Source organism: Populus trichocarpa, chromosome 14 (assembly GCF_000002775.5).
Source record: "Populus trichocarpa isolate Nisqually-1 chromosome 14, P.trichocarpa_v4.1, whole genome shotgun sequence".
Taxonomy (NCBI): domain Eukaryota; kingdom Viridiplantae; phylum Streptophyta; class Magnoliopsida; order Malpighiales; family Salicaceae; genus Populus; species Populus trichocarpa.
In genome coordinates, this window is record NC_037298.2 from 1,112,709 (window position 1) to 1,126,462 (window position 13,754).

The following is a 13,754-nucleotide window of genomic DNA, read 5'->3' on the forward strand; positions in this document are numbered from 1 at the left end:
TGATAAAATCTTGCATGATTTTGCATGGTCCTGCTTCGGAGTGTCAAGTATACACTTTTATTCGATTGGAGTTCCAAACTCACAAAATCCGCTCAACGCTAATTTTTACAACAAAAACATCAGAGTATATTGTTTCCACGGAGGAAAGCAAGAGTTAAGGTGGTGAAATTAACACGAGGAGCAGCAAAAGCATTGAACAAGGCACATCTTTTGGCGGCCACAAGATTCTATGGATGCTTACAAGTCGAACTTCTGAGCCCTGTCATGCAGTGGCAAGAAAATTACGACGATTTATCTCACAAATTTGTCCTTCCAGCCAAATCAGAAGATGATTGGCCATGCAATAGTCAGGACTCAGGACCGTAATCTTGTCAGGTACCAAACACAAAAAAACACCATTTTTGGGGAGGCACGTGTGGCGTTATTCAGCTGTAGCATCAGACCTGATTCGCTCGTACAGTTGGTAAATCAGAGTAGACCTGGACATCTGAGGTTCCCTTTCCAGCACTGACATTACATCCTTAACAGAAATGGTACGGACCACTTTGGTTTGAGGCACAATTGCTTGATTCCTTCCACATTTCCTACCAGCTCCTGTCAAAGGAAAAAAGGTAAGGTTAAAAACCAAACAAATGTAATGTACACCATAATACATAATGTGATTACGAAAAGAAAGTTTGCTCCAGCATGTGTCCCTCGAATTGTCACACTTACCAGATGCAGAAGAAGGAACCACATGGCTCCTTTTTTCTGCTTCGAGATTTTCCATCATATTTCTTCCTGATGGTGATAGAGGTTTGCGGTTCACATCTTTAACTGGCTGGGAACCGGATGCCCCCTCCATCCCTCCTTCACGTTTCTGCCGGGCTTGCTCAGCCATTAGTTGCCATTTTGACAGTATGTCATCTCCCCCAACAGCTGCTCGAGCAGCAACATTAGCAGCTGTTGTCCTCATTTTGTCATCCTCCTCTTTGTTAACCTACATAGTTATAGAAATTAGAAAAACAGAGATTTGTTTTATTTGGCTAGAAGGCAAACTTTTAATACTTGCAACATCTTTAATACCTTCACTGATTTCACTCGACCTTCATCTTTCTCCTTCTCACCTTCACCTCCATTGTCACCCTCCGGCTGTATACAGAGATACAAAGTACGTGAAAAGTTAAGGAATTCATGCTTGAACAAATATATCATATGTAGAAATATTACGTATGTACTTGTGCGTTGTTCTTTATGAATGTACTTCTTGAATCATATATAATGATAGTTTAAGAAAGTGTATTGTTCTATATGAGCATGCAATTCTTGAATCATATATTAAGAAAGTAGATAGTATCAAACAAAGCACCCACTTCGTTAACTTTTTGGAGCTTTTCTGCTTCAGCCTGCTTTTTCTCCAATTCTTCCTGAGCTTTCCGGTTCATTGTCATGATCTGTTGCCGAACATCTGAAGTGATTAGAGTCTGGTGTCTTGGCTTCTCGGCATCAACACGCTGTAGAGATCCAATTTAAATCATGAAAGATGATTAAAGTAAGCAAATAAATCCAAGAACAGAGAAAGAGTCTGAGAAGTTAGCGAAAAGAAAACAAAAACTCACCTGTTTTGACAGCCTTATCATGTTACTTATTAGTCCGCGCATCCTTTCTTCCACACACTAAAAATTGAATTCCACAAGAAAACGTGTGAAAATTATCTCAAAAAATGGACCAAGAGCTAGCAACTCACCAAGGACAAGCATCGCTCCACATCAGTGCCAAAGTTCTTCAAACCACATTTGGCCACTGTAACAGATAGACCGATAAATATCAAACCATGTGAATAATACTGCCTTCCATAAAGCACAAAGTGCATAGACAAATGGATTTACAGCGGACATAACAGGGGCCAAAAAACAAAAATACTAACTGATCTCTCCTAATTTTTTCTTCAAAGGAGTTTTCTGCAACATCAGCCTTTCTTCTTCTTCTTGTACAAACCGTCGAGATGCTTCGGAAACTCGACTGTCCTCCTTTGGCCCTGAAAATAGCTGTTCTTCCTCTTCCTATATCAAAGCAAAACATCCTAAGAATTCCAAGCTTATTTGTCAAAGGAGTGTTTTTCCTTGCTAGATGATACTTTTGTACACACAATCTTGATGGTTGCAAAAAATACCCTGAGATTAACTCCACTGACAGCAGTGACATCATTGAGTTGTTCAATGCTTTGATCCGAAAAAGCCCCAGATACCTTATGCTTCTTACTGCATGTTATCCCATAGATTATGCATCAAACATGATTGAAAAAGAGCTTTTAATAGAATTAAAGAAATAAATGAGTCAATTAAAATCATTCTTGGTCCATAAAAGGAGCTATTTACGTTGACGCAGGTGGAGAAGAACCAAGTGCTTCAAATGGCTTCTTTTGGCCAACAGAAGGCTTTTTGGGAGGTGTTCTTGCATTAACTCCAGCAGGAGAAGCTACAGATGAGATTCGCGAGCCTGCCTGATAACATATAGAAGCAAAAAGGATATTATTCATCAACGGACAGAAAATGTCTAGTTTAATCATTCCAGCAGTTTTGTTTGTGAAATTGAGTGCAAAAAACATATTTCTGATGAGTTAAATTAAAAAATCTTAATAAAATTTCATGGGATTGGAGAATCTGTATACCATATTGACTCTCAATCTGAGTCAAACCACAGGGAAATAAGCTGGTAAAGACAAATTCACTCATATATTCCACCAGAGCTAGGAGCCAATGTTAAGACAGAGGATGCTTTTAGCTATATACCAAGTTGACACAGGAGCTTTCAGAAGATTTTTATTTGCTTAGTAATTTTAGTTTTTTTATTTGGTTAAGAAAATGCTTGTGTTATTTGGATTCACTATTAGTCCTATAACTTTTAATAGTGCTTCCTTTTCTGATGAGGAGTAGGATTTAGACCTACAACTAGTATAAATAAGGCTGCCTATGCTATTATTCCAAACATTTCGTATATTTTATCAATCGGTTTATGTTTTAGAGACTGTCTACAAACTGTAAACTTATTTTTCCAGTTCCAGCTTCAATTTTCTTCTAGTTTAGACATCATATTTACTGTTCTTTGCTATTTTGATTTGATATCTCTTCCCACTATACATCATATTCACACACCAAAAGAGTACTTGAGTTTTGCAAAATGCAGGATGACATTTGTGGTTCATTTTCAAGGATCTTGGAGAAGGCTACATTTTTCAACCAGTTTCAAAGTAGCTTCCTTCAATGAAGCAGGTTCAAGTCCAACTAACTCCAGTTTATTTGCTCATTGTGTAATGAGAGAGGCCTACCCCCATTTGTGTAGCTCAAGACTCAAAAGGCCACCCGATTAACCCAAAAAAAACATCATCATGTTTCATCTCAACAGCTGGATAAATCATCATTGGCTAAAAGAGTTGGGCTTGTGCAGCACCAAAAAACTCCAACCTAATAACTATTGCTAATTGGTCCACCGCCATTAACTGATTGACAAAGAGTCAGGGATGCAGAGCAATTTGCATTATTTCTACCACTTTTTTCAATACCTGTTTCCCAATTATATATGTTTGCTCTCATTGATGCTTGGTATAAGATATCAAGTTTCTCCAATGCCCAATGGACAAGTTATTTTAATCCAGCCTCATCAATGTTCATGGTAACAAGAATAGAACAAAATCAAATGTTTCTAGCATTACATGAAATTAATTATCCATTGCAAATTAGTAGGAAGTACTGGGGGGTTTTCACCACTTGAAAACATAAGACCAAAGTAAAAATGAAAAAAGAAAGAAAGAAAGTTTAAAAGTAAAGCAGCCATGCAAAAAACAAATGGTCGTGTTCTTCTGTAAATGTTTAACCTGTCAGATTAAGAATTCATCTAGTGGTTAAAAAACGACCTATAAGATGGTAGATAAACTATGAAATCAAGACCTAACAACTAGATGTGCTAGAATTATATTCATGATCAGTATGAAAGTACCTGGCCATTGGGGTCCATTTGAGTCGCAATTGAAGGGGGGGCAGAATTGGGAGGCACTGTTGAAAAAACAATTTTAGTGGACTGCTTGTCTAAAGATTGATCCTTTAAATTTCCTGAAATTGCATTTCCCTTTTCAACAGGTGATGGAGACAGCACTTGAGGGCTCGACAACTGGGGTTTGTTCTGCTGCTCACCAGCCTGTTCAAGCAAACCTGGTTTTACATAATTCAACGAAGAGAATGAAGCAGGACTTTTCTCTCTATTTGATGGTGCTTGCCAAGGAGCTGAATTCTGTTGCAATGCTGATTTGTTTGTATAATGGGAAACAGAACCACTGTGCACTCTACTAGGATCATCAGCAGAATTTTGCCTCTCAAACTTCGGCGTGCTTATCATGCTGTGCATTGGCCCTCCTATTTGAGTCACACCCAGATTTTGATGATGTAGAATTTGCCTTGTTTGTGGATCATGGGGTTGTGGCTTCACAGATGGTCCTGAAGTACTAACATTTGTCCCAGAATATGGATGGTAATTACCACCACTGCTTCCATACATTGGAAAGGAAGTTGGTGGAAAGTTCACATGTTGTTGTTGCTTGTTCTGCCCTTGCATTGCAATTGAGGATCGCTCTCTTTCTTGATTGGAAATGCTGGCATTGGAGGAATGTGATTGGCTTGCTTGCATTACAAGAGAATCTGGCTTCCATTCTACCGCTTTGGATTTCTGAGAATTGACAATGCTTGAATCAGTCTGCAATTGGACTGCTGAAGGAGGATTATGAGATGGTTCTGCAGGAATAGATCCCCTCGGATGAAGTACAGAATGATGTGGATCAGGAAACTGAGCAGCACTGATACCAGCAGGCATTCGCCCATCGAGCTGGCGACCAGCTTGAGGCTGTAACTGGGATTGGTTGGTACCTGGCTGCAGTGCAGGACAAGCTAGTTTTAGCCTAATATCACTAAGAGAGTCCTAAGCTCATTACAATTTCACTAGCCCATGCATTACTTGCCTGTGATTGCAGTTGTGCAGCTGCCAGCCTGAGCACTTGATCCCCAACAATATTTCTCATGAGTCTGACAAATTGGTCTTTTGCAATTTCATTTTTCTAAAAATAACAAAGGAAGATATATCATAATAATAACCAGTCCCATGCATAAAAGAGACAGCACAAGAACAAAGAAATTCATGTCAGAGACCCACCCTCAGTTTATTATATAAAGTTTGTAGCTGCATCTCTCTGTCTTTATCAAGATGAGGCTTTAAGGCAGGCAACAATATCGCAAAAGGTATCTGCTTGCTATTCTTTTGGTTGCCTGCCTGATCTGTGCCTGCAGTTTGCTGATTGCTCATCTTCTGAAAATTTAAAAAGTGAGGATCACCATCAGAACTTTGCATTTTATCAGGCTCGGATTTTGGGATAGGATTTTTCTCATAGCTTTGCATCCCAATCGATTGAGGAGTCTGGAGAGGAGCCTGTTCCACAAGCTCTTGTTTAATATCATCTTGGGATGTTTTCTTAAGTAATGGCGGGCGGGTTGGTTCCTGTGGGAAACCCCCCTGCTGCTGTTGGTTCTCAGCATTAGGTCCATTCTGCTTTGTCTCCATTGCAGATGTGTGCTGCTCCTGATGATGTTGTCGTTGAACATTTTTTGCATCAAGTTCCTCGGTATTATTGGCATTGCCAATTTTCCCTGCAGTTGGCCGATTAGGAAATTGTTGGCTGGAACTTTAATTGTTTTCATGGCACAAAACTACTATGTTTTACAATTGTGTACAATAAATAATCAATATTTTAAATATATTCCAGACAAGCGAGAAGAGTATCGGCAAGTCCAGGAAGAAATCTGTACTTTTCAAACAAGCTTTCTGACAAGAATAGGCATAACTTTTAATCTAACTGTTAGATTGGACTAAAATTTTGTCAGCTCATTCTACCTCCCTGGTTCTGTAGTAGGTCAGCTAACTATAACCACCTACACGCTAGTTTCTTTCTCTACAGTTTAAGGCCATAAGATTTAGGAATTGAGAAATCCTAGCTTTCTATCTTTCGCTGCGTCAACTAACTTGACGAAAGTATGAAAAGACTAAACACAAGCACAAGTATTACTGCAAATATGATAAACTGACTAGCTACTTGACAACCCGCAGCAATTAAACGAGCACAATACCAAAAAAAAAATTATTAACTTCTCCAACTTTATATGCTTACATATTAATCCTAATCTCCACTTTCTCATATTTCAGCCTAAATCATGTAATTCTATACTGCCAGTAAATTATAAGAAACTGAATTAATTGATTAAAATGTGGTTGAATGAAGATCAAATAAATACCCGCACTCGAATCAGACGGCTGCGAGTTGGACACGTCGCCCCCAATATCCCTGTTCAGGGCAGCTTGGAAAGCCTCCACATCAGCACCGGAATGCATGGTTTCGTCCTTTAAGCACAATTCCAAAAACCCCTCAGAATCAAACTTAAGTTGAAAATAAGAAGAAAAATAATAATGCTTACCTCGTCTTCTTCGAGAAGCCTCATTATGTTAGGGTCCATCACCAACCAAACAGCCTGTGGTAGTAGATGTTACGACTATGTTGCTTATTTCAACGATCCGTTTGCTTTTGGCGTGGATAAGATTTAAAATTGTATTCGTATACGAGGGGTGAATAACTAGGAAGGAGATTAATCTGGGAGATTAAGGGACAGATGAGATAGTGAAGCTATTTGATTTTGCTCAGCGTTCCTGGGAGATGTTTTACGGAGAAAGAGGAAAAGGTTGCAATCTCGTTGTGCTGTGCAAAGCTATTTAAAACCGGTTCGGCCCATGACACCAACTCAGTCAAAGATTTGGGTCACAAGGTGGTTTAAATGGTTAACCTGGGTTTATATTATTTTAATTTTTTTAAAAAAATAAAAACAATATTGTTTAGAAGCAAAAGAAAATTGAAATTTTTTTTCAAAAACCTATATCTCATTAAGAATTGGGTTGACCTATCAGACTAGATTGAATTTTAATAATTGTGGTGCTTTGGTTGCTTTATATATAGTTCTCTTATTTGGTTTGGAGACTGGCTTAAAAGAGTCATAAATCATTGGATTATTAGGTAAATCGAGATTACTTATTTTTATTAAAACAATATATTTTTTAAAATAAAAAATAACTTTTTTTTGTAACCAGACCCCTTCAAGAGTCAGGACAACCAGACTGATTTCTAATAATTGTGGTGCTTTAATTGTTTTATATATGGTTCTCTTATCTGGTTTGGAGACTGGCCTGAAAAAACATGGATCGTTGGATTATCTCATCAAATGAGATTAACTAATTTTTTATTAAAACAATATTATTTTATTTAAAAAAAATTCTCTAATATTTACATGATTGATTATTTAGTAACCTAATTGATCAGGATATACTAATATCCTATTCAATTTCACTATAACTCAAGCCAGATTTCAAATACTAAGTTTTTTTTTAGTATAACACCAGCTTGATTAAAGATTTGAGTCACAGCGTTGATTAAGATGATTAATTTGAATTTATGTTATTTTAAATTTTTAAAAAATAACAAAACAAAATCATTTAAAAACAAAAAAATAAACAAAAGAAATCAAACTGAGTAAATTTCAAGTTGATTTTTAAAAAAACCTATATCCCATTAAGATTTGGGTTGGCTTATCAGGCTATATTGAATTTTAATAATTATGATGCTTTTGTTGTTTTATATATAATTCTCTTATTTGGTTTGGAGGCTGATTTTAAAAAAATTATAAATTATTGGATTATTGGGTTAATTGAGATCAATTATTTTTATTAAAATAATTTATTTATTTGAAAAAAAAACTTTTTTTAAAACCAAACCCTTAAAAGAGTCAGGATAACAGGCTGATTTCTAATAATTATGGTGCTTTAATTGTTTTATAAATAGTTTTCTTATTTAGTTTCACATGAAAAAACATGGATCATTGGATTATCTCATCAAGTGAGATTAATTATTTTTTTATTAAACGGTGTTAATTTTATTTTATTTTAAAAAAATCTCAAGTATTTGCATAATTGATTATTTGGTAACCTAGTTAACTAGGTAATTCTAATATTTTGTTCACCTTAACTAGAACTCAAGCCAAATTAGATTTTAAATCAAGAGTTTTTTTTTTTTTTTTATCCTGTGTTTAACAACTATGATTTTATACGCCAAGCACTTGATGATTTAGAACCGGGTTTTTTAACCTTTCCTTCTCGGCCGACCCGATTCATGACGGGCTTGGGTTTGTTGTTAGTGTGGACTCGTGATTTTAGAGACCAGTCCTTTATGTGCTTTTTTATTTGGAGGCCCGTTTCATTTAATTTTTAATTTTTGTTTTTTTATTTGAGAATTCCACTTTAATAATAATAAAAAGATTTAAAATAGATAACTTATTAAATCCGTAACACAAAGTCATAATAGTTTGAAAGTATGGTTATGGTTGCTTTTCAATGTACTTTTCGTGTTGAAATATATTAAAATAATATTTTTTTATTTTTTAAAAATTATTTTTGAGATCACGCATCAAAACGATCTAAAACATAAAAATATTTAATTTTTAACAAAAAAAAATTTTGAATTTTTTGTTAACAAAAAAAAATTTTTAAAACTACGGATTAGCCCGCGTTTCCAAACGAGCTAAAGGGTTTCATCTAATATGAGGTTTCGGATCCGAGTTTTCGTGACTGGCTCATTGAGGAGACTATTTATCACTGACGACCAGTTAAATTATACGTAGCCTTGGCCTGAAAGGATGCGGTGCAGTGAGGTTTTTTCAATTATAAAGAACACAATCCCCCCTTCCTACCACTTGTGTGGCAGCTTATCAGTAAACTGGAACACAGGAGGCAATTGGAGAGGACAAAAGTTTTAATGAAGATTTGTTTCTGGTATCAAATACAGCATTATCTGGGATGCTGAATTGAGATGGGGTTATCAGTGCCAATAATGAACTCAGGCACATCTGAAGTTTTCTCTATGTCTGGGCATGTTTCCCTGTTTTATCCTGCAACAACTGTACCGTGTGAAAGAGCATTTCAATGGGGTTTAATGGACTTGTGCCTCCAGTGATCCAGAGGATAGCAATGCACACTCTACCTTCACATGCAATTAGGTATGGCGTAATCTCGAAGGAATTAAAGCAAAAACAACGTGGGCAAAGATAAAGTCAATAATGTAACTAAGGCATCATAGTAATATAAACAAATCCACAATACATAGCAATAACATCCAAGAATCTGAACGAATTGCTTTGCAAAGTTCCAAACTCGATCACCTACGACAATATATATGGAGCTTTTAACCAATCCCCACAAGTTCTTTCTTTCTCTCCTGCTTCATCTTCATTTCTGGAGGTGGGGGAAACATGTATTGACGTCAGATTTGGGGTGTTTGGCTTCTGCATGCTCCCTGCACTTCACTTCCGATGTGGTGCAAATGAATGTCTGCATACACACCTTGCACTGCAAACAAAACCCACCAGTTTATTAGACGACCAAAAACAAGATTTTCAGTCCAAATACTTTCGTGACTGAAATTATAGGTTAAGACCTAACGAGAAGGTAATCTCACCGAGTCAACAGCGATAATCTAAGAAATTCCACTGAGACAATAACAAGATAGAAGCCAAAGAAAAGCATAGATATAATAGAAGATCAGGGCATCTCTCAATTGCCACGAATTCATTCAAAAGCCAATACTAAACCGCAGCCTAGCAGTGGTCAACAGACAGACATGGAAAAGCTAGTATAGATGATTCTTAATCATTGATTAGTTTTTGAGACTGGGTTTCTTCCAATGATTAATTCTTGCCTAGATAAGTGACTATAGAGGAGGATTATCTCTCAAAAAAAAGTAATCATTCATCGGTTAAAAACACAGATCCTTTCCAAAATCTATCAAAAAACCAGTAACTCAAAAGCTCAAGCCGTTGGCTAAGATCATGAAAATAGTTTTACATTGCTCCCTAATACATACTCTCATGTATGTATGGGGGTGATCGGGTTGAACTGGATCTTTGAAAAAATCAACCTATCTTGACCTAATTTCAGCTTTCACTAAATAAAGTAAATTTAAAAATTCTATGAATTAAATTGTTATAAAATTAGCGGCCGAGAAGAGCAAGAGCGGTAAATACCTGGATCGACATGGCTTTCTTGTTTGATTCGAGCTGGCTTCCTGCATATAAATCGGAAGAACAAAACCGAGTCAGGACATGAACATGACCACATAGATCTCCTCGGACAAACATCGAGCAGTCAAATAAACAAATAGAGAGAGAGAGATTAGGCTTGCTAGGGTTTTATAAACAGTCAATCAATTACCCTTAGAACCAGCTTTTTGCTTCTCCAAGTTCTTCTCGCGAGCCATCTTTGCCTTCTGCCCGTTGCCGCCTCCCATTGTTTTCTTCTTCTGGTGAAACAGGCACTGGAGAATAGGAGATGTGGTTTGGAAATCTACCACTTAAAGAGAGGAGAGGACACCACGGCCAATTCTACCTAGAGGATACCCTATTTATGTTCAGAGAAGATAGCCAACCGAAAGGACAATTCCATTAGAACTACGCCGACGGATTTTGTTTTACTGGGTGGGGGTTTGGATGGGCCTGCGGAGCTGTTCGGGACTGTAGCCTTTTTTTAAAGTGTTTTTTTTATAAATATATTAGAATACTATTTTATTTTTGAAATTAGTATATTAAAGTAATTAAAAAATATTAAAATAAATTAAATTAAAATTTAATGAAAAATCAGCTACAGGCCAGGTTGTTAAAGTCGACCCAATTTATTCGAGTGGCCTTAAATTCAAAGAAGATAGCTTAGAAACTTAGTTAAAGGCAGGCTTGGATCTTGTTCATATGACGGGAGTAGGTGGGAGAATTTAATCTCATCTCGTGGAAGTTGATTTTCAGATAGGGCCCATCCGTGGAAAGTTCACGCACAGTTTTTTTTTTAATAGAAAAGCAGCGGATACGAACAAAACTAGATCACTTGTTTGTTTGAAAATCAAGCTTTAATTTTTTTTTAATAATCCCAGTTAAATAATTTTTGTTTATTCTCTATTTGAATTTAAGATTTAAATAATATTTTTGATCACTTACTAATTTTCTAAAATTAATTGCTTGTTTGGAAGAGATATAGAAGTTGTTTTTTAAAATATTTTTTTATTTAGAAATGTATTAAAATAATTTTTTATTTTATGAAATTTATTTTTGATATCAACGCATTAAAACGATCCAAAAAACAATAATTTAAAACTTAAAAAATTCATAAAATTAAAAAAGTATGGTTTGTCATAATACCAAACACCACTTTAGATAATATTTAAAAATATAATAGCTATTGCTTTTCAAAGTACTTTTAACATGAAAATATATTAAAATAATATTTTTTACCGCCACGTTAAAAAGATTAAAAAAATATAATAAAATAATTTTGAACAAAAAAAATTAAAAAAAAAACAATCAGGCTGCACTACCAAATAAGACAGGCGTGTTTGAGATTATGATAATGGTGATGGTTCAAAATGCTTTTCGTTTAAAAATACATTAAAATAAATTTTTTTATTTAAAAATTATTTTTAATATCAGCATATCAAAATGATCTGAAAATATAAATTAAAAAAAAATTTAAATAAAAAAAATTAATATTAAAAAAATACCGTGTTTCCAAACATTAATACAAAACAACTTTGGTGCGGTTATTGTTAGGATTAACAACCACACCTGGAGCTCGCTTGTTAGAGCATTCTCGGAGAAAGCTAAAAATAAATAAATAAAATATTATTTTACATGTTTTAGAGAGACAACTAAATAAAATGTTATTTTATTATTTATCTTATAAAAATATTATTTCTACATATCTTGTAATAATGTTAAAATACTATATGTTATAATAATGTTTTTTTTTTTTTCATTATTTTCTCCTTTGATTTTTTATAAATCTATATTTTTTTATTATAATTTGTGTTATAGGTTTGACAAGTTTATTCAGCTGACTAAAATTATTTTTTTATATTTTTTAATTGATTTTTTTATTTTATTTTTTAATATTAAATTAATTAAAAACCATTCAGATTATTTTTAGATCTATCATCACAATCAGTTTATATTAAAATTTTAAAATAATTATGTACAATTCATTTTTTATAATTGAAATGAACATAAAAACTATATTACGCTGTAGTGAATAGTGTCTTTCATGGAAGATGCCCTTACTTTGAGGAACCGTGGTGGTCCGTGTGACAAGGCTTCTGCCAACACGCATTAGTGGTGGACCCATTCAACCCAATAAAAGAGAGCCTCCTAATAAATGGCCCAACCATCGGCGACTACCAGCACGCGTTTAATCGTTTCGGGTCTTTGACTCTGGCTTTCTTTTCTTCAAGGAGGAGCCATTCTTTGCTCGCTGTACGATGGTTGTATGGTTGGGTTCACGAACAAGCTTTTATTTTATTTTATTTGATAATAGTGTTTTTTAATCAATTTAATTAATAATATATTTATTTTTAAAATAATTTTAAAAATACACTATTCCTCTCAATTTAATACATTAAAAAATATCCAAAAATTCGAGTAAAAATATATAAAAAATTATCTACCAAACATTCGAGTGGATTGATCACACACACGCACAAGGATTGGTTTTTATTTTTTTTCTTTCCTGGTTGGTAAAACAACTAAATAAATGGTAAGTTATCCGTCATTTTTCTTCTTCCTCCTTTCACTTTTCTCAATCCATGTTCCTCAAGTCCATAGTTTTTTAACTCCGGTGTCGTTTTTTATGCCGAGGTTAGATATTGTGTGTAAGTATTTTTTCTTAACATTAACTATTTTAATTTTAATATTAGAAGTTTGGTATGATCCAGTGTAAAAAAATAAAGCAGCAACAAAACCATGTGCTTAATTCATTGATTTATCTTTAAAAAATATTTTTTTTTATTAAAACAATGTATTTTTTTTTCAATATCAACTCAAGTTTATCCTCACAGTCCACCAGCCCTGCCCCAATTCGTGGATTTTATAATTTATTTGGAACAATTTAAAAAGTGAAGAAAAAAAACAGTAATAAGATCTATTCATAGCATGATTCTACATAACACAAAATAAATATTAATGAATTTTACACAAATAAGTCCATTTTCAATTGATAATTTGTCCCCGATTTATATATAAAAAAGGACGTGAATCCAAAATTTTGGTTTAAAAATCAAAATTACTGCACCACTACCATACTCATTGCATAAGAGAATCCATAACCAGCTTTCATGCTTCGATCACAAGTCATGCCATGGTAAGAAATTATAAAGGCAATGCTTGTTACAGAAGGTATTGCCATGTTAATTAACCAATGGAGCCCTGACAACTTTGAAGGTATTTAAAGTGCGGTAATTGTTGCGGTTTTAGAAATGCATTAAAATAATATAAAAATATAAAAAAATTAATTTTAAATAAAAAAATATAATTTTCACCGCATTCTCAATCATTATCTAAATTTGTATATTTGGAAGTGTCGTAGCGGTTGCTTTTCAAAATGTTTTTCATTTTAAAATACATTAAAATAATATTTTTTTATTTTTTAAAAATTATTTTTGACATTAGCATATCTAAATGATATGAAAATATTAAAAAAATATTAATATGAAGTAAAGAAAAAAATAAAAATAAAAATATTTTTTTCAAAAACAATTCCAAAAATACCAAACACTACTGCAGGTGTTGCCACTGTTCATAGTCAGTCCTTTGACATGGGCACGGCCA

General features: G+C 34.2%; 2 protein-coding genes across 3 annotated transcripts; both read right to left on the bottom strand.

Moving 5' to 3' along the window:
• Nucleotides 1-34: 34 nt before the first annotated feature.
• On the bottom strand, nt 35-6,765 carry LOC7497338 (transcription initiation factor TFIID subunit 4b). 2 transcript variants are annotated; one of them, XM_024584857.2, is made up of 14 exons: nt 6,492-6,765; nt 6,312-6,417; nt 5,179-5,669; nt 4,988-5,083; nt 3,976-4,899; nt 2,358-2,482; nt 2,153-2,240; nt 1,907-2,042; nt 1,727-1,782; nt 1,599-1,655; nt 1,353-1,493; nt 1,066-1,131; nt 715-979; nt 35-594 (listed from the first exon to the last, which is right to left on the bottom strand). In XM_024584857.2, the coding sequence occupies exons 1-14, from the start codon at nt 6,528-6,530 to the stop codon at nt 422-424; spliced, it is 2,763 nt and encodes a 920-aa protein (XP_024440625.2). In that variant the 5' UTR covers nt 6,531-6,765; the 3' UTR covers nt 35-421. The 2 variants fall into 2 exon arrangements, with proteins under 2 accessions (XP_024440625.2, XP_052302677.1); XM_052446717.1 differs by having other exon boundaries at nt 3,976-4,895; nt 4,984-5,083.
• A 2,392-nt stretch (nt 6,766-9,157) lies between these two features.
• LOC7497339 (uncharacterized protein At2g23090) lies at nt 9,158-10,747 on the bottom strand. The gene is made up of 3 exons (XM_002320664.4): nt 10,324-10,747; nt 10,137-10,177; nt 9,158-9,462 (listed from the first exon to the last, which is right to left on the bottom strand). The coding sequence occupies exons 1-3, from the start codon at nt 10,397-10,399 to the stop codon at nt 9,343-9,345; spliced, it is 237 nt and encodes a 78-aa protein (XP_002320700.1). The 5' UTR covers nt 10,400-10,747; the 3' UTR covers nt 9,158-9,342.
• Between the last annotated feature and the right edge of the window lie 3,007 nt (nt 10,748-13,754).